We start from the raw sequence: 25,846 nt of genomic DNA on the forward strand, positions 1-25,846 counted from the left end.
AATGTAAATTTTAAATTTAAACTTTAAACTATCAAATGTATTATTACAATTAATCTTTAAAATCATCAAATATACTATTTATGGGATAATATTTTTATTTTTTGTCCATTATATATATATATATATATATATATATATATATATATATATTATTTAATTTTTTATAATAAACTATTTTTATATATTATCATTTTATATTTAATGTGACAAAAAAATGATTAAAAATTAATAAATATGGAGAGATCAAAAAATGAAAAAAAATTTGAAATTAAAAAAGTTTTATGGGAGAATACAATAGCATAGTAAAAAAAAAAAAAAAAAAAGTGAGAGCAGAGAGGTGATGTTAATGGAAGAAAAAGTAATCAGTGTACTTGTCATGTTATAATTTAAAAGAAAGGGTAATTATGGAATTTTAGTTCATTCAAGCATCATTTTTCCCGCTGCATCCAACTGTCGAATCTTGTATAGTTGCTTTACTCCCTGTCAACGAATGGGGCAGAGGCGAAGGTGAAGATCCAGTTATGAGAAATTGTGTGATGTGAAACCCTTGAAACGATGTCGAAGCGAGGAGTAGTAGGAAACAATCAAGCCATCACCGATCGCCTCCTTACCTGTCGCCAACGCCTTTACAGTTCTCTAAATTTTGGATTCAGGTCTTCTTTCCTTTTTTCTTTTCATTTCTTTTTTTCTTTTTTCGGATGAATTTGAGCCTTGTTTGGTTTCCAAGAAAGAAAATGATTGTTTTAGAGTTGCTAAGAATGTTAAAGGAAAGAAAAATGTGGACAATCTATAGTTTCGGTTTCTGGTTTATTTCTTTTCTTTGCTGTGTTTTTTCTTTTCTTTCATGAATTGACTCTTGTTTTGGTTGCCGAGAAAGGGAAGGAACTGAGAATAGTAAAAATTGTTGAAGATTTAGGACGAATTTGAAAGGAAAGAGGAATCTGGAAGTTCTTAGTCTCGGATTCAGCTTTTGATTTTTGTATCACAAAAGGGTATGTCTTTCTCGGTTATTAGAAAATCTTTTCCAGTTGAAATTGGTCAGCGAGTCAAGTTTCTTTGAAAGTGAGCATTGGGTTTTTTTAAAACTTGATTTCTTTAAAAGATAATATACCTGTAAACTAGGCTTGAAGTAGTAGTCTGTAAGAATCTTTTAAGTAAATAATTTAGTGGAATTATGTCACAAAAGGTGGCTTTCTTTGTAAATTAGAGAATTTTTGTAGTTGAATTCTGAGTCCACTTTCTTTAAAAAAATGAAAGTAAATTTGAATCAGTGTTTGGTTCTTGTTTGGAACCTGATTCATTTCCAAAAGATAATAGGCAGACCAAAAAACTTGTATGTTTTGAGATCCAAGCCAAATTAAGTGTCATGCAAATTTTACTCTTGCCCAGGAGATTATCACGCTTACCAGGGGAACAAAAATGATTCTTAAACCGTTCTCAAAGAACTCTCTGCTAAAAACTCCCTGGTCAAGTTGAAGTTCAAAACATTGGATCTGTCATGAATTGGACATTAATCAAATTCCAAATGAAAATATTACCTACTGCATAAAGTGAATTTTAATATCAAAATCATAGTACTATTTTGAAACATACAATTTCTTCTATTCATGCAAAAAAAATGGTAAAGTGCAAATAACTAGAGGCTTTGCTCCTCAGGTTTGTTGCTCTAATTACAACAATCAATCTGAAAGATGTAAGCCGATGCAATCCACTGGAAGCTCAGAAAGGTTTAAACTAGTATCATGCAAGAATTTCATCCTGCCCAAAATAGGAAATTTTTATATATCTCTGTCTCGCTGTTTTCCTGCATCACTATCCTAGATTTCACATGGTAATGATCATACACCCATGAGAGACCTAAACCGTTCAGCATTTCCTGCTTTGCTTATGCATTGCAACTGTAGGTAGAAATCTTAATCATCCTACCTATCTTTACTTTCTTGCTCCAAGTCATAAAGTGCTGTCTGGCTAGAACTTCCTTTACTGAGTGAAAGAGCACCTATTCCTAGAGAAGCAAAACCCTCCACAGAGCAGAGGCAGAAGGAAAACATGGAAGGAGATGATGGCCTATGTCTGGATGTGATATGCACATGATAGAATAATTTAGAAATAATCCACTCACTAAGATCTTGCCCATTACCACTAACCATACGGTAATGGAACTTTTGACTATTGTTTCCATTTTCTGATCCTGTTAGTAGAATGCATGAATATTTATGTGTTATCTATTCACTGGATGGTTTTTTGTAGTATGAGTGTCAAAAACGAAACTATATTACCATATTCCTAATTTGTTTTGTGCCCCAGCAGTTCTTATGATGACAAAGAAAGGAAATGGCGGTGCGGAGATATTGAGATGCAGAAGCATGTAGTCCACTCTATTAGTGCATTTCTTGGATGTATTTCAGCATACACTTGTCAAGATCCACTTGTAAAGGTAGGTAACAGTATCCATTTCTTATAAAGCTTCAAGGGCTAAGAACAACTTGATGTTGCTACAATTGATGTGTGGGGCTTCACAATAGTTTACATTTGCCATTGTGCTCCATTTAGATGCCTGTATCTCTGTCCAAACTGTTATACATTTTTTATTTTTCTCAAGTCTGTTTTGTGTGTATAGTCATAATTTGGAATGGACGAACACCATTCTCCTGGTGACACAAATGAAGGCATGTCATTGTGGCTATAAAGGCGGTATTCTCATTCTGAAGATTACCAGAATGGTCATGCCAATTCCAATTTCTGACACCAGTCATTCAAACACAGTCTAACAGTAACTATTGATATTAAAATATGGAGGTTCTACTCCAAGTATAACTCACTAATCTTCTCTTTTTATAATTGTTTTACTGTGAACATGTGTTTTTCTTATTACTAAGAAGCTATTGGGAATGACCATTAATTTCAGTTTTTGAACTTCATAAGTTTTAGGGGTTCTTCTAGCTTCATCCTGGTTGAGAAATTGAAAATGCTGAAGTTTAATTTGAAGAGACGGAACAAAGAGGTTTTGTGCAACGTGGTAGTAGGAAAGAATTTGGCTCTTTACCAAGTGGGTTTTTGGGATTCTAAAATGAGGATGAGGGCTTTATATCAAGAAGAGGTGGTTGCTATGGAGGAATCAAGGGTGGGATATCGTAAATGGGCTCTCATGAAAGAAATGAGTTGAAGGCAGAGATCAAGAGAGGTTTGTTTAAAGAAAACTGATAGAAATATCGTTTTCTTTCATAAAATGTCAAATGCATATAGAAGGAACTTTTTGGCTAAGGTCAAAATTAATGGGGTTTGTCTAATAGAGGCGATTGAGATTAGGGAAGGGATTGTCTGGGCTTTTCAAAATCTCTTGTTAGAGCCAGGGGAGTGGCACCCCAATATCAAGGAAATGAATTTTGACACTTCAAATAGGTAGGATGTAGCAAAGTTGGAGGATCCTTTTTTTTGAGGAAGAGGTGTTCAGTGCTCTATTAGGTCTAAATGGGGACAAAGCTTTAAGGTTGGATGGTTTCTCAATAGCTTTTTGGCAATTTAGTTGGGGCTTTTGTCAAGGAAGAGGTGATGGGACACGACAAGAGGAGAAAGGGGAGGAGGAGAGGAGGGGGAAGGGGGAAGTGTGGATAAGATCTTAAAGATTTTAGACCTATAAGTTTGGTTGATAACCTTTGTAACTTGTTGTCTTAGACCAAGTTGTATATAGCTGAAGGCTTAATGTCCTTATATGACTTCATTGATTGGTTAGGTTCTTATTGAGGGAGGAAGTAGGTTTTTGTTATTCCTTTTCCCTTCTTTTTTTCTAACACCTTTTGGCGACCGATGTATACGTCTTGTATACTTTGGTGCGCCCTCTTTGGCGCTTATTAATACTATTTCCAATCACCTATCCAAAAACAAAAAAAAAAAACAAAACAAAAACAAAAAGATCTAAAATAGACTTGTAATTTTTCTTTGGTTGATAAAACAGTGGGCTTAGAGCTGGCAATGCACATGGGTAAAAGATTGCAATAAGATGGATATGTGATGTTAAGTGTTAACAAGAAATGACATTTGACGAAGTTTCATTTTTGGCATTAAAGAGAAGAATCATGCAAAAAAAAGTTAGTTAATTTGATGTACACCTAGTGTATACTAAAAAAATATGTCAAATTTCATTAGCTTTTAAAGTTTACGTTTGGAACTTTTGAGGAAGGTTGCAATTAAATTGAAGAGAGAGATTTAATCAATGACAAAAGAGTGTGTTTCTAAGAGAGTGAGAGAGGAGGGGGGAGGCGCAGCTAGCATGGAACATTTTATTAGGAGTTGAACAAAGAGTCGGTCAACTCTTGGTTGTTGGTAAATGCTAAATTATTTTGAATTATTTATAACTATTGTTCACTTTAAATATGGGCAATATGAACACCTTATATTTGAAACTTCTTTATTTTCCCTAGCGGTTACTTTTGTGACACTTTCTTCTCTAGGTTAATCAATGGTTTCTTCAGAGGTTGGTCAAAATTTAATATTTTAACATTATGGAAAATAGAGGAAGCTCCTTTTATTTGTGATTTTGAAAGGTTAGAGTGTGAAAAGTGGTCAAAAATGAAGTTTAAGGCACTTATTTCTCTACTCAAATTGGCACATTACATATCACCCAACTTGTATTGATAATTCTTATTGTCATGTTATACTTGATACTTGCTGGCTGAGGTTTTGTGAATTGCATTTGTATTAGGTATTAACAGGTAAGACATGTCAATTATGATGGATTAGGTGAAATTTATTGGTATAGATGATTCCTAATTCTAATGCCTTCTGGCTATTTTTTCTAGGTCATTAAATTCATAGTTGTTTTTTCTGTTTCCAGGATACAGTTGCTGATATGATTAAGGCATTGGAAGGAATTCTTCAATGCAACAGTGACACTGTATTAATCATTGCAGCAAAGGTCGCATTGAAGTTAGTCCGGGACTTGCCCAGTTCATTGCTGCAATCTCATGTGCTACATCTTATTCAGCCTTTTTCATCTTTATTATCTTCTCATCAAGTAAAAGTTGCTTCCCGGTGTGCAAATGGTTTGAATCATATCCTCTCATATCTGAGTTTAAAAGAGGATGGAGTTATTTGGGAGATATTGAAAGAAACAAATGCAGTTATTCATATTATCAATAATATACAAATTTTTTCCAAAGGGATGGAATCAATTAAACATTTCCAACGGATGGCTTCTCTTCTAAGGAGGGTATTGTGGCGGTGGCCGCCCTCTCGGTATCATGTATGGAATGATGCTGAGTTGTTGAGGGTTTTGGAGGCTATTCGTGTAAATCCTGATTCTTCTGTTAAAGTTGCAGTTTTGCAATTGTATTCTGCTTTAGGTATTAATTTTTAGTGGTAGTGTTCTTACTTTACCATGCTCAAGCCCAATTAGCTTACATTATTAAATTTGTGGATAAAATTTTTGTTGATTGTATGCCAGCTTTATGTGGTAATGGGGCTGAGAGGCTTCTAGAAAATGGAGAAAACCTTCTAAAAATGGTGGTGCAGTGCATGGACAGCACACAACCTCCTTCTGTACGGATAGAGGCATTTAAACTCGCTCAGTTGTTGGCGGTAATAATCATGCTTTACAATATCCTATTTAGGTAATGGCATTTTCTTACATGTATAAGTTATTCTCTACCAACAATTGCACAGATGAGTGAACAAAGATGTTCAAAAATGATGAGATTGTGTTGTGAGCCCATTGTCAAAGCCATAATTTGTGGACTGAAGGGGTGCGGCTTGTCAGGTAGACAGTTTGCTAAAGACCGGATTTCTTTGTTAGTGGAGGCAGGTCATTTGGCTCTGATTACTCGTTGGGCAGGGGAGCATCACATTTATTTTTGGAAGCTAGGAATTGCCGGTGTCCTATCTACCCTTCTTCTACGCAAATCTCATAAAGCCCAACAACCTCCACATTCCTTGTCAATGGAAGAACTGACATTCATAGCAGATGAGGGTAGTGCTTTCATCTGGGAAATTATTGTGGGGCTTGTAACCCACTGTGGGGAAGATTTCAATCCTGAGATGAATGGCAATGACGTTTTCATCAGCATCCTTATTTGTTGTGCATGGTAGTGTCCCTATCCATCAATACTACGGTATTCTTAATTTTGCTTTTCTTTTCTTTTTATTTTATTTTATTCTATTCTTTCTTCCTCAGGGACCTGATCTATGTTTTTTTCTGGTCATTTTAACATATCATATTTTCCTTTATCTTCTGGTTGCTGATTTATTTTATTATTCTGCCTATGTTCTTTAATAGCATGACCTTTGTGGAATCAGTTGATCCGATTTTTGAAGAAGCTGCAAACAATATCAGCAGCTGTTTAGCATCTAGAGCACTTCTGATGATGATTTATTCTCCCTGCAAATACATTGCATCACAGGCCCAATCCAAATTGTCTAAGGCTCTAAAGGCAGAGGGAAAGCGTTATCTAAAATCCTTTACGGATTACCTATGCTATGTCTCATCCAGGGATGAGTATGGAAGACCAGATGAACGCACTTTCTTTAGCATAGTGGGATTGACATGTTATTCGGGTTTGCCGCAGTATCAAAAGTATGTTTTACAGAGTGAAGGAATAAAAATGCTGCTGGCCTTTATAAAGCAGTGCTTAAAAAATGATTCCCATTTGGGAAGGCTAAGTTTTGCCTCTAATTTGCAAAATATTTTCAGTAGGTGGACATGTTGCCAGACATGTGCAGAAGATTGGGATGGCGGAGGCATTCTTATGCTTTTTGGTCTGTGGGGGCTAGCTGAATTGATCCACCATTCTGGTCGCATGAGAAATCACCCTGATTTATTTCGTGGCCAGATGGAATATACTGAAGTTCAATTCATTAATAAACTCCAAGAGATCTGCAGTGATACTTCTATTCCTGGGCTAAGATGGTATGCTGCATACCTTCTTAGTTATTTTGGAGTGTATGGTTTTCCAAGTAGGCTGGGAAAAAGGATTGGTAATGCACTTGGTGAAAAGGAAAATACAGATATGCAACTCATTCTTAAAAATGGAGAATCTGTGAGCATTCATGGTGTTGTTCTTATGGTCCAATGTCCATCGTTACTGCAGACTGTTGAGCTGCCTCTTCATAAGGAAAGTTCTGATGGCTCTTCAGTTAGACAATATACAGAGTCGGCGAAAAAGTTCAAGAAAGAAGTTCATTTATCTTCTCATTTACGTCATCAGCCATTAGTGAAGCTATTGGAATTTGTTTATTTGGGATATTTACAAGCAGGAGAAGACCTTGTGAAGTCATTGAAAAGTTTTGCTAAACATTGCAAACTGCAACCTCTACTACAAATGCTTCATAGAAATCGTCCAAAGTGGGGCATGCCTTTTCCTGGATTGGATCTTGCTCTTGCACTCGATTTTGATGGGCATACTTTTTCGTATGTTTCTCATTGATTATTACCTTAAGACATCTTAAAATTGCATCAAATTGGCATGCTCATTTTCTTTTCTTCTTGACCCCGAGACTCTGAATTTAATGGAGTTCTCATGAGCTACACTTCAGAGACATTTAAAACATTATGCCTTTTCATCATTCAATTAAATGACCGTCTTCTGGACTGACAGTACATCTATCAGACTGGCCATTCAATGGAAATGTACTACCAATAACTTCTTAGGAATCTCTTGTTTTGGAGATTTGCACTCTGTGACTATAGTTAGAAGACCCTTGTGTTCTGATTCATCCAATAGTAGTGGTAGAAGATGTACTGGTTCATCTAAGATTAGAGATGGGATAGAAGACTTTCTGGTGTCCTGGTTCATCCATCATGAGCAATCCTTGGCAAGTCCAGGAATGTCTTGTTTATGTTAGATGTTTGATGGATAGAAGTTGCTGATAAGTGAGGGAAGGAGTTCGTAGGTAAAACATTTTTCTTTCTTTCTTTTTCTAGGATTGAACTTGGTACCTCCTACATGCCCACCCAATCCTGGCATTAGAGCGGGGCCTGAAGGGCCTTTTGAAGACCACCATCTTTATAAGTGCCTTCTATAATTTTTGGAGGTTAAGGATTCTAAATTTTTTTTATTTATCTTTTTATTTCAGGGATGTTGCCTTGGAAGCTGAAGCAACTGAAGTGATGCAGTGGACATGCAAATTCTGCTCTGTTTTAGTGCCTCATATGCATGTCCACAAAGTCATATTGTGGTCAAGTTGTGATCATTTCCGGGCCATGTTCCGGTCAGGGATGCAAGAAAGGTACTTACACACATACACTTTGGTATAAGAGGGTACTTCATATTTCTTTTGATGCATCTTTTAGTCTCCCTGGATAGTCCCTACAAAAAGCAAAGTTCGTATATTTATAAAACAAAAGGGCACAATCTCTTGATCTGTTGTGTAAAAGCTACAAAGTTGGTATTTCACCTGTATTTGGGACTTTGAATTCATTATTTATAGTCTACTACTACTGTAGATGCTATGCATATGGGCACCACTTTGGAGGAGCTCTGTCCAAGGAACTATCATGGAAGTCTTCTAACTTACCCCCATCAGATTAAGTGCTCTTCTGAAATGCCTAAATACATATCAGCTAGACATTTAAAGTGTCCAAATTTTCAAACAAAGTTTTTTTGTTTGCTTTATTTTATTTTATTTTTAATCATAAAAAATGTTTAAAAAAAATGTCATCTTCCAGAAAACGGGAGTGCAACACATTGCATATCAATTACCCTGCAGCGATTTGGCAATTAAGATATATCTGATACCCCTGCACTGATTTAGTAATTAAGACATATCCTGGAACTATAGACATATTCTTCTTTTAATAGATTGCCCAGCAGTTTGTTCTCTGCTTGATATGCATGTTCGTACTGTATTACTGTAGAATATATATCCTAAGTTACCTCTTTGTGCTCTTTGCGCTTATTTTGGTGGTCCTTTTATATCTCAACCAATGCAACATTTTTTATCCTTGCAGCCGTTCCCCCTTCATAAAGGTCCCTGTTAGTTGGGAGGCATTGGTTAAACTAGTGGACTGGTTGTATTCTGATAAACTGCCAACACTCGTCACTGGCTGTTTATGGGATAACATGGATGAAAGGAAAAAGCTAAAGGAGCTACAACCGTACTTGGAGCTTTGTTGGCTTGCAGACTATTGGTTATTGGACGATATTCAGGAACACTGCTCAAGAGTGATCAACTCTTGCCTGGATTCTTCTGGAAACTTGTCTCTTGAAGTACTCCAGATAGCTGCTAGGCTCTCCCTGTGGAAGTTGGCTGAGACTGCAGTAAATCGCTTAGGCCCTTCTTATAGCCGTCTCCGCCTCACTGGTGAAATTGAAAAGCTGGATAAAGACCTTGCTGACATGGTTCGTGTTGCCTCTGTTCGACATTCCCAGGATTCAACCAAATGCAAGTTAGAAGAGTAAAAGGAGACAACAGGCAAGTTATAGTAACTATTTGTGCATACACCATACATTTTATAGGATTGAACCTAGCTTTGGAACATCGAAACTGTTTGCAACCTAGTTCCACCACTGAATGTATTTTCTGTATCTTTCAAGAGGATTGAACCTAGCTTTGTTAATACACCATACATTTTATAGGATTGAACCTAGCTTTGGAACTTTGAAACTGTTTGCAACCTAGTTCCACCACTGAATGTATTCTCTGTATCTTTCAAGAGGTGTTGAATGAAAGCCACTACCAATAGACAAAATGTTGAAGGAAGCCAATACAAGATTTTCTTTGGCTGCATCTGGGTGTTTTGAGTCTCCAGCTTCCCTCTTTTGTTTGAAAAATTCCTTGAAGATCATTCAATGGAATGAGCTTTGCTGTAGTCTATCAAACCACTACCAGTTCTTCACTCAGTCTTGAATTATAGAGATGTTAGTTAACAAAGAATGATCAACCAGTGGGCTACCTCTTTCCAAGCTAAGAATCTGTTTGATGGTGATTTTAGGAAGCATTTCTAGTCTTTCCAACACTTGAAAATTATTATCAAAAGAATTGTTTTCAAGTGTCAGAAAAGTTAGAAACACTTCTTTGAATTACTGTTAGACATGATAGGCCATTGATGTTTGATAAAATCGAAAATTGAGAACCCAGCTAAAGGAGATGTAGGAATGGAGAGCTTTTCCCGTTTCCATCTGGTCTTTGGTCTTACAACTTTCAGTTTGCCAAATAGGGTTCTGTGGTCGGTCTCCTGACCGTGCTTTAGTAATCAATTATGAGTAGTGGAAATGAAATTTAACTATTGAGTCGAGTTCAAATGTTTGATGACTAAAACAATTGAAAGTTTGAAAGAATTTTTTGAAAGTAGTTTTTTGTACAAATTCTTACCATTCTTTCATGAATAAACATAAGGTGAGTTTGAAAGTTTGAAAGAATCTTCCAAAATGCTGTTAGATTATAACTTAGGCCAACCCGCCCAGATTTCACCAGTGAATGCCCCACAAAAATGCTAAAGGGATCAGTGACAGATAGGCCTCACCATCCTTGTCTACTATTCCCTGATCAATCAGCTTTTTGATGCTAAGTCCCTGAGCAAAAGTCATGGCTGCATCTGAACAGAAAGCAGCTCTTCTAATTCCCATCTTAGCTGCAACTTCCAGGGCCCATCCTAGACACACATCAACAACAACACAAGTGATCTCTTGGCCTTCGTCCCTGTTAATCTCTTTCATGAGCTCCTCCAAATTTCCCTACGCCACAAGGCTGCCTTTGTTGTCTTCCATGGCTTAGCTCTGTCCTCATCAGATTCAAACATGTCTGGAAATGGAAACCAGATGAAGTTGATCCCCTACATTTATTTTTTTTGTTTTTCTCAAGTTAGATTCCATTTTGAAAAACTTATTGCTATGGACTTAGGAAGATAATTATGCCGCCCACAACAATGATTATTAATTTTCATGTCTTTATTATTCAATATAAATGCTTCTTAAATATTATAAGTCCTATTTTTATTGTTTAAAAAGAATAAAAAAATATTATTTATCATGACTTCTATTCGAGCAGGTTTGCAATGGGAGACCATAATGTAAACTATATTTTATTTTTCATCTATTACTTTGTTTGGATGATGAATTATAAATAAGAATAAAATGAAATGTTATTATTATGGAAATCGGAATCTATTTATCCCGAGATTTCGATTCCTTTCACATTGTATTATATTCTTATTCTTATTCATATTCTCTTATAATAAGGTCTTGTTTGGAATAACTTTCTATTTTTTGTTTTAAAGGGAAGTTTATTATAATTCATACTCAAAGTCACAAATTTTAAAGGATGATGTTGGTGTTATACATTTTTTATTAAGTACAGAAAAACTTTTTATATATACCAAAACAAGGCTTCTACGAGAAGTAACAATTTTTTAATTTTCATATTAAACTTATTTTTAAGTCATAAGCTCTTTTAATAAAATTAGTCAAATAGATATAAAAAATTTTATTAAGCTTAAAAAGAAGTTTTTGTTTTCTCAAAAGTTGATACAAACAAAGCCTAAATTTACCCCTACATCAATTATTCTGCTTCTCTAACTTTGGTTTTAGTTTTTTCTTTATTTTTTTTTTAGGGTATTTCTTATAAATTAATTGACACTTTTCAATTACAATTGTATTTAATAATAACAACTATTATAGAATACATATGATATTCCATTAAAAAATTTGCTAGTTGTTTTTTTTTTTCTTTCATAAAATATTTAGAAAAAAAACCATAATACATAGATATTACATCTATTATTAGTAGCATGAAATATATCAAACATAAAAATTATAGTAATTACTTTATTATTATTATTGCTTCCAAAGTTGCAACAACCTTCATTTTTTATTTTATTTTTTAAAGAAAGAATCGGGTAACAATCCTACATGTAAATTTTATTAAAAGATGTACCATAAGAATCTTCAAATCCAATGTTTATGACATTTTTAAAAAAATTTGACCACCAAATTTTTCTCATAAATTCTTCTGTTGTAACTATTATTTATATTTATTAATATTTGAGTAAACTTTTAAAAAATTACCTATGTATTTTTACATTTGCCCCAATTTAGTCCTAATTTTTTTTCCAAGCAATGCCAATTTTATATCATACATAAATCATCCAATAAACCACTTCGTTAGAATTTTCCATAAGAAATTAATGGAAAAACTCATCCACAAATATCCTAAAATTAGCTTGAAGTTTTACATGGTCTATTTGAAAAATGTCTAATTTGTCCATTTACTATCCATATGAATGTCTTTTTCACTTTTTTGATGAAAATATTTTAACAAAAAGTTTTATCAAAGATTTGAGCATAGTTTAAGATTGACATTTAAAAAAAAAAAAAAAAAAAAAAAAAGTTTAGAGACTAAGATGATATTTGTTTTTTGGTCGAATAGAAAAAACCAAAATATTTGGCTTTTTTTATTAAGCTAAAAATAACTTATTGATATCAGTCAATATAAGTAAACCGAACTTGTTATCAATAAATTTAGTTTAATTATATTGGTTGATTTTAATTTTTTTTATTTAGCCAAAAAACAACCACTACCTAAATTTAAATACAAGTAAATCTTATATATAACAATTAATATTTATAATAGTGGACTAGATTTGTTATGTACTACTAAAATAAGGTTTTTATGCATTGTATGTGGAAAATAAGGTTCGTAACATAAGACATACTTTATAATATATAACAATAACTATTAACCATACTACATGATAATATCATTAAGAGAAAATAAAGCAAAACAACATTATTATTATTGGCACATTATATTTTTTATGGTTATCTCATTACTCTTTATTATAATAGTCATTCAATCTAAAAAAGATATTCTTTTAAGGGATTGAGTTGATTCTATTAGAAAAAAAACTCATGTTTGAAACCAAATAGCATATTCTTAATTAAATAAAAATCCTAACTAAACTAAACTAAGAACTCCACTCAAACCAATTGATACATATGTAAGTAGGGTTGGTTAGTTTTCTTCCACCTTTGTTAAATTAACTTCTTTTTTTTAAAAAAAAAAAAAGTTCTGTTGCAACCTTAATAACATACCAATTATTCTAAAATTAAGTTTATTAAGAGAAAGAATATGGCCTAATAATATATATTTAAAATATAAACACTACAAAGTTTATTGTGACTTTAACCTATAAATGAGATCATAAGGTAATCATACATTTCTTATGGATTGAGTCACTATTGATGAAAGTCTGTAACAATAGATATTTTTAATAAATATACCATAATAATTTATGGAATTTAAGATAATATGTTCCCTTGGGTTATCGTAAAAATATGTGGCTATAAAATTTGTGATTGTAGTAATTCCTTAAATGAAATTTGACTATACTCTTTTGAGATAGGATATATTAGTTGATCACATAATAAAAGGATTTATAATTTAAGTGTTTCCTTTATTAGCTTTGTAGGGGCATGTAGTCCATTCACTTTATGTACTTTAGTTGCTCACATTTATTTGTTTAAGATGGTGGGAACCACTTTAGATTTCTATATGAAGCAGGCTCATTGTCTCCTAATGATCCCCTTTTTGTGTTGGTAGCTACATGAATTCCTTATTTGCCTTTTAATAATCAATCCATCAAAAAGTAACTATAAAAGGAGGTCTCAACTTCAAAACAAAGTATACAAACAATTCAATTCCATATTCTATTTATTGTCCTTTACTTTGTTCCATAGGTAACTTGACCATCGGAGAAGGAATGGCTTAATTGACTTACTCCCTTTTTACCTTTCTATCTCTTCAATTTGTAGGAGGAAAGTGACGCCTAGTTTGATCTTACTTGAAGGAGGATGCATTAATTAATATATTATATTTGTATATTTGAAGTTTAAATGAAATTAATTTATTATATGATTATGTATCAAGTCCACAAAGGAATTTACATATTTTCTATATTAACAAGTATGTCAAAAAAAATCTTAACACTTTTCACAAATGTTTGATTTTTAATTTCTCATTTTTAAAGATAATTTTATTTAAATAAAAGGAAGATTTTTCTTTTTTTGTTTACTTTCATCCAACTGGTGGCATAAAAATGTATCATTCTCCAACTTGGCTAATGATGAGGTCTTGATGTTAATCTCTCATTCAAATGTTTTTCTATTATTTATCTTTTTTTATCTTTTTAAAATGATGTCGAGCTAACATCAAATTGCTTGTATTGTAACATAGAGATTCAAATCAATTCCGTGAAGAAATGAGTGTTGAAAATCGAGATACTAAGAAGTTAAGAAGAGTAAGTTTCGAGAGGTGAATTGGACGATTTGGTTAAAAGGAAAATTAAGATGGAAGTTGAATTGAAAATAGGTAAATTCAGAAACTACAAAAATGATGTGAAATTTTGGAGATGGATCTAATTTAGTACATGATTCATATGGTGATTATTTAACTTGGTCATAATTCTTTGTTCATCGAATATGGTAAAATATTGGATGTTGCATATTAAATTTGAAAATAAGGTTTAGATTATAAATTAGCTTAGGAATAGTTTCAACACTTTAAACATCTTTTATAACATTGAATTCATTTTTTCTTTGACTTACCAATTAATATTGTACATAATGAATTTGTTGGGTGGGGGGTGTTAATAATATGTAGATACTATTTTATGAAAAAAAAAATTTTGATTTCTTTTTTGTTCACTAATATAAATTTCTTTGATTAATATGAGATAATCAAATATCAAAATAAAATTTTGTGTGTATGGGAGGAGGTTTAATGGTCACCTACTATTTGGCCAATAACCCAGTTTCCTTCTGCATCCTTGTGGGATTCAATAGGTGCATTAGGTTTTTTCCATCAAGGCTCATACATCACCCATGCCGATACAGCTTCACGATGAGTTATGTACGATTTATAAACATTACCCTTGAAACCAATGACTTAAGTTTGGCATTCAGGCCATGTTGTGTACACCCCTGGCCTCTTTCCAACAAAAACAACGTAGATCTTGTCTTCATTTGCCATGTTTTTGTTTATAATAATGCAACCACAAAAACATTCTATTCATGAGGCCTTTCTTTCATATTTGCCTAAAACTTTGATAATATGCTTAATTGAATACATTAAATTTGAAATTTGTGCCTTTAAACATACCTGGAAAAATTGGTTGATATATGTTTGGAATGAAGGTTCCTTACACGATGCTTTGAACTAGCATATTGGCCTAGTAGTAATATTGGCATGAGAGCCTATCTACAATACAAATAGCAAGTACAAGACCTATATGAAAGTTTAAAATATAAATACATATGCTTGATAAAAGTGTCATTGTCAAGATAATTTTTAGAAAAATAGTGTTCCCGTGACCCATCACTTTCTGTCAATCATAAAATTTAATAATATCCTATGACCAAAGTGTTTTTCATGTGCATTATAACGTCCTAATTGGGTCATTCCGAAAACTCTTTAGAACGAATATATTCGATTCGGTTTGCTATGATACGCAAAATATTCGATTGGATTTGTCATGTAAAACTACTATTTATAGTCATTGCCCCACCAAATTGGAGTTTTTAACTTGTATTAATTGAAATGCATAAGATCCAATATTTAGATCTAATGCCTCTTCAATCTTAAATTACAATATTGGATAATTACAGCTTCATAATAGCAATCCTTTGAGCATTGCTACAGTGTTGTTACAATAAGAAGACCTATATGTTAAGAAGAATGGAATTATTATATGAAAATGAATCAATGTTGTTACATGAAAGGGAAAGCTCTTACATTGGATAAGTCCATATGCTTACGTCGGCCTTGTTATAGGAATTGTGGGTCAAGTAAAAGGAAAATTACAATCCCAAAAAACTAGGATACAATTTACAATTTACAATTGACATTTGAGAGCCCCTCATCTATGGTTTCATTAAGGATATTCTCCCTAATAATTAATACTATTTCACGACACAAGGAATGAAAGGACCTCAGCAATGGCCAAACCAAGCCCACTACTTCAGTTCTACATCTTCACCTTGTTCCTCATTTCGTTCAACTTGCCTTGTTTCTTCTGTTTTCATAACAAAAAACAAGCACTTCTCCATTTAAATTCCTCATTCCTTGCTATTTGATATACACTTCCTCACAATGAACCTAATATGCTACCACTGTTACAAGTACTTTTGCTCTAACAATGACCAATCACATTGGAGAAGCTTCAAAAAGTTGATATATAATATGAACTAAAACTTTCATAAATCAGAAATATAAATGCAATACAATGACATAACATGGGTTTAATAATAAATAATAAAACATTTTCTCCATGTTCATACATTTACAATGAACATACATTTACAATCAGAAACGAAGGTTTTAATTCTCCTTGTTCACTTAGAATGCAATGTCAATCAGCTTAACTCAAAAAATAGTCCAACTCCTACTACTCCCATACTCCCATTGTTCAGTTACGCAAGTGGCACCATACAAATACATTTATAGAATTACGTTTGTCCAACATAAATTAGAGCCAAATCAAATTTATATAGTCTCATCAAAAATTAAAATCCCCATTAATCCCTCCGGACACACTGTCAGTGTGCATTCTGTGGTGAAAACAACAAACTCCCCATAATCTTCAATCTATAATGTTTCAATTTTCCCTACATTCATTCAAGTTTATAACAACAAATCAACAAATTAATTAATTTAGGCTTTTGTAACTATTTTAACATTAATGAGATGATAATACATAATTCCTCCTATGTACCACATCGATTGATTTGGAGAACCCCCTCATTGACCACAACTCTATGAATTTCTTTACAAACACTCTGCAATCGTGCCTACCTCAATATAATGACCAAGACGTTATTAAGTGTGGAATTATAAATAACAAAGGAACTTAAAATAAGTTGCAATCCGTTTTAACATAAAACTGGACTGCAAGATAAACACTCACTCATTATGTTGATGGGGTACATCAGGAGTTAGGAAATTGAATGTCCTCAATTCATAAGGTGAGACCTCTTTCTTATGTGCAGCCAACCATAGGACAACCTTAGCTTGAAACATTTATTAATGCAACAATTGAAATTTTTCTGGCAAGACATACCTAACAAATTATTAGTTGTTACTTGTTACTTTACCAAATTTTGTTGTATTCCACTCAAAGTTGTCTTCTTTCTACCAGGTCAAGAATCTAGCAGTTGGATTCTCTTGTTTGGTAGGTCATATACGTAGAGTGTCCAATGGTTCTTTATAAGAACCAGTAAGAAGACCTGTACTAATAGACTGCCATTAAACATACATCTAAATAATGGACCTTCATGCAATAAAAAAGAATTCCAAGCATAAAACATTGCACTACACCTCGTTCACATTCACATATGGAATATTCATGGAATACAAATGTGGCTCAAATCGTCCTATAACTGCATCCCTCACTAAGTGTTTTCCCTAGGAGTGGATGACCATTTCCTGCACATCAAATAGGGGATAACATCAGATTTGTCATTATAGGTAATGCATGGTTCAAGACATAAAATAAAGTTCAACAATGATTTAATGAATCAGTCATCATTACAGCTATGTAGGGGGATAGAAACAGTTTCGTAAACAAAATTAGACTACATCATGCGTAAAATTGATATTCACAATATTTTAAATAGACATTCAAGTGAAAGCGCATTACCCTAATGCCAACTGTGTATTCAGTATATTTGCCTCAATGGCTTCTACACGGGGTGATTCTACTATGTATACATTTGCAAAGTCATCACTGTGGGAAACCACATTATCCAAGTCATCATCATCTTCTAAATCTTGGATGACTCTAGGGTTAAACTTGAGGGTGTAGTGCATCCTCACCACATGAAGGGAGATGTCAAATTATTCTAAGACTTTTTGAGTGAATTCTTCAAATGTCATTCCTTTATAAATGTGAATAGCTTTGCTTCTTCCACCAACATATTCCCAAAGCCCATCATTTTTTTAAACAAGTCCGCCTCCCACAAAAATATAATAGTATATTCTATTTGTGGCATCCATCAACCTATTCAAATAAAGCACAAATTTATATTGTTGAATAAACAATAATGCATATTCAATGTGATTTGAAAAGTTTTTTCATCTCACAATAGGAAATGTTCCCAAACGAAAAAGTTTTATTTTAAAAAATGCATACACAAACAAATGTAAGTTTAGCATATGTCTTAAAAAATAATTTTTTTAATAATTTAAATTTGGAACTATTAAAAGTTTTATAATACCTTAGTTTTTGAAACAATTTTTAAATATCAACCTTAAAGGGTTTTTGAAACTTTTATAAAATTTCCTACTGTGCTCTTATTTATGATTTTAAACACAAAAAATCGACAATAAATATATTCAAACAAGCCCCAAGTAATCAACCTTTATTCATATCAAGCATAAATAATGAAAGTAAAAAAAATGCATGTCTTTACTTTATTTTGGAATTACAAATAGCTTCAATAAATTGGGGAAATAAACAATACAGTGAGGTTTGAACTGATAATTGATCGGTAAAAGCAGCACCAAACCAAAATAAATAAATAAAGGAAAAAAAACTGAGAATAGGAAGGCATGGGTCATGGAACAAAGTGTAAATTCTACCATCAAGCACATGCATGTGAAGATGTTGACTTTATATTTTTAGACACTGGACCCACTCTCTCTGCCATCACCACCCAACCTGCCTCATTTGCTTACACCACTCTCTCCCATTGCCAACCACTCACCACCCGCTTCCATTAAAAAAAAAAAAAAAAGGATTTAAAAATTTTAAATTAAAAATTTTCATCACAAGGCTTAATTTTTTATATTTTCAACTATTTAATTATTTAATAAAAAAAATTAAATATATGAGATGAATACCCGGAAAAACAAATCCCAACCCTGAATTTCAATTAACAAAATTAAAATCTAAATCTATTCCTAAGCTACTAAAAACAAATGAGCCGAAAATATCAAATACCCATTATTTGCCCTTAAATTGAGGGATAAATGGGAATAAATAAAAATTATTTTTATAATTTAAAATTGATTGAAAAGAGACTGTGAACCTATAGTGAGGGAAATTGACATATGGGCAATTGATTGATTAGGTCACCATATGAGGACACTAGGGTACCAATCTTTGACCACCCTGCACCAACAAGCTATTAATGGATTCTAGTCTCCTTTTAATCCATTTCCATTTGAAAACGAACATTTTTTAAATCTATTCAAAGGGGTAATAATTTTTTTCCCAAATTTATATCTATGCAGAGTAAAGTAAATTTTAGCATTATCAATTTTTAAAATCATGTTTTGACAAATTCAAATTGAAGGTTTCTTTGATAAGTTTATAAAAATTATTTTCAAAAAGAATTTTAAGGCCATGGTCTAAGCAATTTTAGAGGAGACGTTTTCTATAGAAATATTTTAGGATATGTTTCTTTTAAAACTATTCTTAATGGAAATAAAACTACTTTTGGGAGAAAAACACTATAACTAAAATTTTAATTTTTTAAAAATATTTTTTAAATTTGATCAAATACCTAATTTAAAAAAAAAAGAAAAAAAGAAAAAAACTTGTTAGGATAAATTTACTTTTTAAAAACACTACCAATCAAAATCTAAGAATAGAAATAACAAAGGGAAGAATTAAGGAAAAATGGTTAGGATTTTTTATGCTTGTTTTTTTTTTCTCTTAGAAATTCTAGTAAAAGATGACCCCTGGTCAATATGATCCAGAACAAACCAACAAATTGTTTGGCTAATTTGAAAATTTGATAACAGTTTTTTAATTATTTTTAGAGATAAAATCTTGTCTATAAAGTATTTTTCTTAGCTTATTTTCTATGAAGATATTATAAACTATACTAACCCAAAAAATTCAAAAATATCTTTTATATTTTCAATTATTGTTAAGAATATTTCATAAAAACTTGAAAATAACCCAATTTCAAAATAAATTCTAAATAAAGGAAAAAAACATTGTGCAAATGGGCTTTAACCATTACCAATTATTTAAATTTTATTCGATCCTCGAGGTGATCTGCAAAGCAGGTAAACAGAATTCAAAACTAGAAGGTCAAGTGTTCAACAAAGCCACACATTTTATTAATCCCCCACGTTTTATTAAGCTCTGAGCTATACTTAGACTAGGTAGAAGAGAAATTCTCATTCTCACTCAAACTTGTGACAATTTATGTTGGTACTACTATATCAGACATGCCTACAAAGTTATTCAAAGAGAATGAAGATATTTAAATATTAATTATAAACGTTGCTTTGCAAAATAATATGATGAGATAATAGCCTGAAAAATGCAACAAATACATAATTCTCTTCTAAACTATCATGTCCTACTTTAGATGATTCATACAAAACCATAAACAATAGTTTAACACATTTAAGGGTGAGAAAAACTAATAGATAAAAGGAGATAAATCTGTTACTTTTGCCTACACCTTAAGCCAAGGCACCATAAGAAAAATTTAGGTTGAATCAAATTCCCTGACCATACAGTTTAAAGTGACTTGTCTGATTTCAAAAGTTTCAACTTTATAACTATTTCCCTTTATAGCTCTAGCATAAGCTAGAAACAAAGGCATACTTCCTCCTATTGGTATAGAACTTCTAGATGGACTTGCACAACTTAGAATAACTCAAACTATCTGACTACCAACTTTGGGCATTTGGGATGAGATCTATCAAAATCAAAGAGTTAAATTCCAATTTTGTGCTGCTATTCCACCAAGATTTTGAAGTCTTTCCAACCAAAATATTTTTCAAAATAGCAATGCTCCAAAATCAAAAATTTGCTCTTTTAAAACATTACAACAAATCTACAATGTCTTATTTAGAATTAGGGAGTATGGAAATCCCTTTCCAGGAGATTTCTACAACAAGGAATTCACCAGTCACCTACTTTGCCTCAACTGTTCATTTAATGTCCTTAAAATAACACTCAACATTCACTTTGTAAACTGAAGGTTAACAGAAAACAAGAATCCCTCTCCTCATACCAACGAGGATTAAACAAAATATAGGACTAAGAAAATCTAGGCCGAAATTTAGGCAACCTACTAACCTCAAATATGCAACAAGGGTTTGCACCGAGATGAACACGCCGAACTGAAATCGAGAGAGAGATTACATCAATGTATTTTGGGTTGAAATCAAATGCTTGGTAGAGACGAAATCGGGAGAAAATGAAATTAGAGAATCTACTAACCTCAAATAGCCAACGACGCTCAGCACGAATGGCAACACCGATGCGGATTGATGATAGAACAAGAGACGTCCAACTGAAATCGAGAGATTGATTAAGACAATATATTTGGCCTTAAATCATATTTTCGAGAGAGACGAATGCGAGAAAAAATGAAAGAGGTATAGAGATGAGATGCAAGTGATGGAGGAAATCGGGAGGAAAAGAAGAAAACGATTTTCTAGGGCTGAAATGCTGAAGAGAGAGCAAAATTAGGGCAAAATTCCAACCTGAATATTTTGGTTTTTTTTTTCTTAATCAACAAAGGCTATTTTTGGAAATAATAAAGGGAGAATTGTGTTTTGGGCCCAGCTGGGCCCAAAAATTAAGAGAAGGTCCATCTAATTGACCTAATTAATGATAAGGATATAAGATGTTAACAGACGAAAATGCCCTTTACATTTCCAACTCAAATGGTTGTAAATTAATGGGTTTCACAGCTGGTAAACTTGAAATGCCATGTCACCAGAGTGAAAATTCTGAATCTTCCTACCCTTTTCTCTCCCTCTGTAAACAACATACGCACAAACGATGCCGACCTTAACTGTCCCCCAATCGCTTTCTTCAACAGCTGAGGATTGTGAGCATTTCAGAAAAGCTTTTGTAGGTATTTTATCAATGATCATTCCCAAATCCAAATGATGGGAGTCTGAATTATTTTGCTGAATTATTTGCTGTGTTCTGGCCTTCGGACGGATCGCCGTGGACGCCATGATCGTTCTCTCCCAGGCTAGGTTCTGCATCAGCTACCTCATCTTCATTGCCAACAGTCTGGCGTACGTTTCCAACAGCTCGCCCTCGATTCCGATTTTGGGTTTAACTCCCAAATCGCTCTACATCTGGGGTTGCTTTCCATTTCAACTGGGGTTGAATTCGATTCCCACGCTGACTCACTTAGCTCCCTTGAGTATTTTCGCGGATGTGGTCAAGATCGGAGCCATGGGCGTGGTTATGGTGGAAGATGTATTGATTTTTCTGAAGCAAAGGCCTGCCCTGTGGGCTTTTGGGGGTTTCTCTGTTTTCTTCTATGGTCTGGGCGTTGCTGTCTACGCCTTTGAAGGAATCGGCATGGTCTTGCCATTAGAATCAGAGGCTAAAGACAAAGACAAATTCGGAAAAGTTCTCGCCCTGTCCATGGCCTTCATTTCTGTGATGTACGGAGGGTTCGACACTTTAGGCTACTTCGCATTCGGGGAAGAAACCAAAGACATTATCACCACCAATCTGGGACAAGGTCCGCTGAGCATCATGGTTCAATTGGATCTCTGTGTGAACCTCTTCTTCACTTTTCCTCTCATGATGAACCCCGTCTATGAAGTGATGGAGAGACGGTTCCGTGATGGCGCCTACTGCCTCTGGCTGAGATGGGTGGCGGTGCTGGGGGTGATCCTGGTGGCTCTGATGGTCCCCAATTTCGCAGACTTCTTATCTCTAGTGGGCAGCAGTGTGTGTTGTGTTCTAGCCTTTGTGTTGCCCTCTTTGTTTCATCTGATAGTCTTCAAGGATCAGTTGAGGAAAGACATGGCCTTGGATGTGGCCATTCTGGTTCTTGGACTGGTTTTTGGAGTCTCTGGAACCTGGTCTTCTCTTTCGGAAATCGTCTCGCCCAGTGCCTGATCACACCCATCATGAGTAATACCACAATCAATACCTGCAATACTGGAAATTATAATGTTTTGTGATCAAAATATGAGATTTGGCTTGTTTTTCTATCCATGTTTGGCTCTGAAGAATTGCTTGGATGAGAAAATGGCGAGTACTCTAAAAGTGAGCCACAATTAGAAGCATTTTGGTCTTCTTCAGAGTTTCCTCGTAAATTATAGACAATTGTTAGGCCTGGTGCCACATGTGATGTTTAAAAAGCTGTTCACTAGTTGAATGGAACCCATCTTTAGGCATGCTTTTTACTGAATAAAATATATGTTTGAATAATAATTTGTCATGCTTAACATATAATCTTATTTTGAATTCTAGTTGGAAAATTGGAATTAACTTCGAATAACTTCACATTAATGGACAGATTGCTATTTTTTAATTTGCTTGTATTGTTACAAAAGTATAGGGAACAAATTGAGACTTCAGTTTTTCCTTATTTTATTAACCAAAAGATTGCAAACATGATTAGCCTATGCATGAGTAGACATTCAGTAGTGATTGTATGGAATTTATGTCTGTGTACAAGACATTTACACTAAGTGTACAAGGTACCTGTGCTTAATGTACAAGGGTGTACAAATGTACCTATGTTGAAGTATTTGCAATGTTTTAAAATCATTTCCATTTTGAAAAGATGAGGAACATTCCCTCACACACATTCTTTGATCACACACTCATCCCATTCAATTTTATTACTTCATACATGTTGATTGGATGACCAACCACAATAATGATGAATAGGAACCTATATTGGGTTTCACTTCCCCCTTTTCCCTTAGGCATCACATTGGAACATGGTAGCTCACCCATATGCACGCTTTTAGTTTTAGGTATGTCAAATTTTTGCCATTGAATAAGACATTTACACTAAGTGTACAATGCAAATATGCTAACTGTACAAGTGTGTACAATGCTACCTATGTTGAAGGATTTCAAATGGTTTTGAATAAATTGATTGCTCATTGTATTTTTCTAAGGGTGACATTTCTCATAGACATTCCACATTTCCATTTCTACACATTCATTGGATGAGATAACGCGCTTATGATGAATAAGAACCTCGATTTGGTGTCATTTTTCCCCTTTTCAGTGAGCCATGACATTGTAACGTGGTTAACCTGGCCATATGCACTAGTTCTGTTGTATCTAGGTGGAATTTCTGCAACTGTACAAGGCATTTAAACTAAGTGTACAAGGCCAATGTACTAAAAGTACAAGGGTGTACAAGGGTTTCTATCTTACTTTTTCCAATTGTAGGGAACAATCCTCAGACATGTTGCTTGATAACACTCATTGCATGCATTTTATTTGATGTCTACCATGTTAATTCATTCTATTAGCTTCCCTAGTAATGATGAATATGAATTGAAATTAGGGTAAACATTTTTCTCATTTTCCCTAGTCCATGGTAATGGAAACATTGGTTACCCACCCATATTCACTTGAAAATATGTACCTATTAGGGATTTGATGATTGGACAAGGCATTTACACTAAGTGTACAAAGCAAATGTGCTAATTGTACAAGTGTGTACAAGGGTGCCTATCTTGAAGGATTTGAAATGCTTTTGAAAAAATTGCTTGCTCATTTATTTTTTCTAAGGGGGACATTCCTCATTTCCCATCGTACACATTCATTGGATGAGATAGCGCGCTTATGATGAATAGGAACCTCGATTTGGTGTCATTTTTCCCCAACTCAGTGAGCCATGACATTGGAATGTGGTTAACCCAGCCATATGCACTAGTTATGTTGTATCTAGGTTGAATTTCTGCAACTGTACAAGGCATTTACACTAAGTGTACAAGGCCAATGTACTAAAAGTACAAGGGTGTACAAGGGTGTCTATCTTACTTTTTCCAAACATGGGGAACAATCCTCACACATGTTGCTTGATAACACACGTACTGCATGCAATTTAATTGATGTCTACCATGTTCATTCATCCTATTAGCTTCCCTAGTAATGATGAATATGAACCGAAATTAGGGTAAACTTTTATGTCATTTTCCCTAGTCCATGGTAATGGAAACATTGGTTACCCACCCATATTCACTTGAAAATATGTACCTATTAGGGATTTGGTGACTGGACAAGGCATTTACACTAAGTGTACAAAGCAAATATGCTAACTGTACAAGTGTGTACAAAGGGTGCCTATCTTGAAGGATTTGAAATGCTTTTGAAAAAATTGCTTGCTCATTTATTTTTTCTAAGGGGGACATTCCTCATTTCCCATCGTACACATTCATTGGATAAGATAGCGCGCTTATGATGAATAGGAACCTCGATTTGGTGTCATTTTTCCCCAACTCGGTGAGCCATGACATTGGAACGTGGTTAACCCAGCCATATGCACTAGTTATGTTGTATCTAGGTTGAATTTCTGCAACTGTACAAGGCATTTACACTAAGTGTACAAGGCCAATGTACTAAAAGTACAAGGGTGTACAAGGGTGTCTATCTTGCTTTTTCCAAACGTGGGGAACAATCCTCACACATGTTGCTTGATAACACACGCACTCCATGCAATTTAATTGATGTCTACCATGTTCATTCATCCTATTAGCTTCCCTAGTAATGATGAATATGAATCGAAATTAGGGTAAACATTTTTGTCATTTTCCCTAGTCCATGGTAATGGAAACATTGGTTACCCACCCATATTCACTTGAAAATATATACCTATTAGGGATTTGGTGACTGGACAAGGCATTTACACTAAGTGTACAAAGCAAATGTGCTAACTGTACAAGTGTGTACAAGGGTGCCTATCTTGAAGGATTTGAAATGCTTTTGAAAAAATTGCTTGCTCATTTATTTTTTCTAAGGGGGACATTCCTCATTTCCCTTCGTACACATTCATTGGATGAGATAGCGCGCTTATGATGAATAGGAACCTTGATTTGGTGTCATTTTTCCCCAACTCGGTGAGTCATGGCATTGGAACGTGGTTAACACAGCCATATGCACTAGTTATGT

At 33.8% G+C, this 25,846-nt stretch overlaps 2 protein-coding genes and 1 long non-coding RNA gene across 9 annotated transcripts; 2 read left to right on the forward strand and 1 right to left on the reverse strand.

Moving 5' to 3' along the window:
• Positions 1–440: 440 nt before the first annotated feature.
• LOC117908555 (BTB/POZ domain-containing protein At1g04390-like) lies at positions 441–9,720 on the forward strand. 5 transcript variants are annotated; one of them, XM_034822199.1, is made up of 9 exons: positions 458–653; positions 2,308–2,437; positions 4,835–5,342; positions 5,444–5,577; positions 5,662–5,755; positions 5,831–6,080; positions 6,272–7,402; positions 8,068–8,220; positions 8,942–9,720. In XM_034822199.1, the coding sequence occupies exons 1-9, from the start codon at positions 556–558 to the stop codon at positions 9,390–9,392; spliced, it is 2,949 nt and encodes a 982-aa protein (XP_034678090.1). In that variant the 5' UTR covers positions 458–555; the 3' UTR covers positions 9,393–9,720. The 5 variants fall into 5 exon arrangements, 4 of the variants coding, with proteins under 4 accessions (XP_034678090.1, XP_034678088.1, XP_034678089.1 ...); XM_034822197.1 differs by having other exon boundaries at positions 5,662–6,080; XM_034822198.1 differs by having other exon boundaries at positions 2,311–2,437; positions 5,662–6,080.
• Positions 9,721–15,654: 5,934 nt separating this feature from the next.
• Positions 15,655–21,455, reverse strand: LOC117909458. 3 transcript variants are annotated; one of them, XR_004650374.1, is made up of 4 exons: positions 21,173–21,455; positions 21,029–21,072; positions 17,302–17,409; positions 15,655–16,000 (listed from the first exon to the last, which is right to left on the reverse strand). It is a non-coding gene; the product is annotated as an uncharacterized LOC117909458 (long non-coding RNA). The 3 variants fall into 3 exon arrangements; XR_004650373.1 differs by lacking the exon at positions 15,655–16,000 and adding an exon at positions 16,234–17,210; XR_004650372.1 differs by lacking the exon at positions 15,655–16,000 and having other exon boundaries at positions 17,243–17,409.
• A 425-nt stretch (positions 21,456–21,880) lies between these two features.
• On the forward strand, positions 21,881–22,825 carry LOC117908303 (amino acid transporter AVT3B-like; the record flags this gene model as incomplete). Its single annotated transcript, XM_034821910.1, has 1 exon — positions 21,881–22,825. A coding segment is annotated over one exon (945 nt), but the record flags the coding sequence as incomplete, so codon positions are not given.
• Positions 22,826–25,846: the final 3,021 nt, after the last annotated feature.

Source organism: Vitis riparia, chromosome 19 (genome assembly GCF_004353265.1).
Source record: "Vitis riparia cultivar Riparia Gloire de Montpellier isolate 1030 chromosome 19, EGFV_Vit.rip_1.0, whole genome shotgun sequence".
Classification (NCBI taxonomy): Eukaryota; Viridiplantae; Streptophyta; class Magnoliopsida; order Vitales; family Vitaceae; genus Vitis; species Vitis riparia.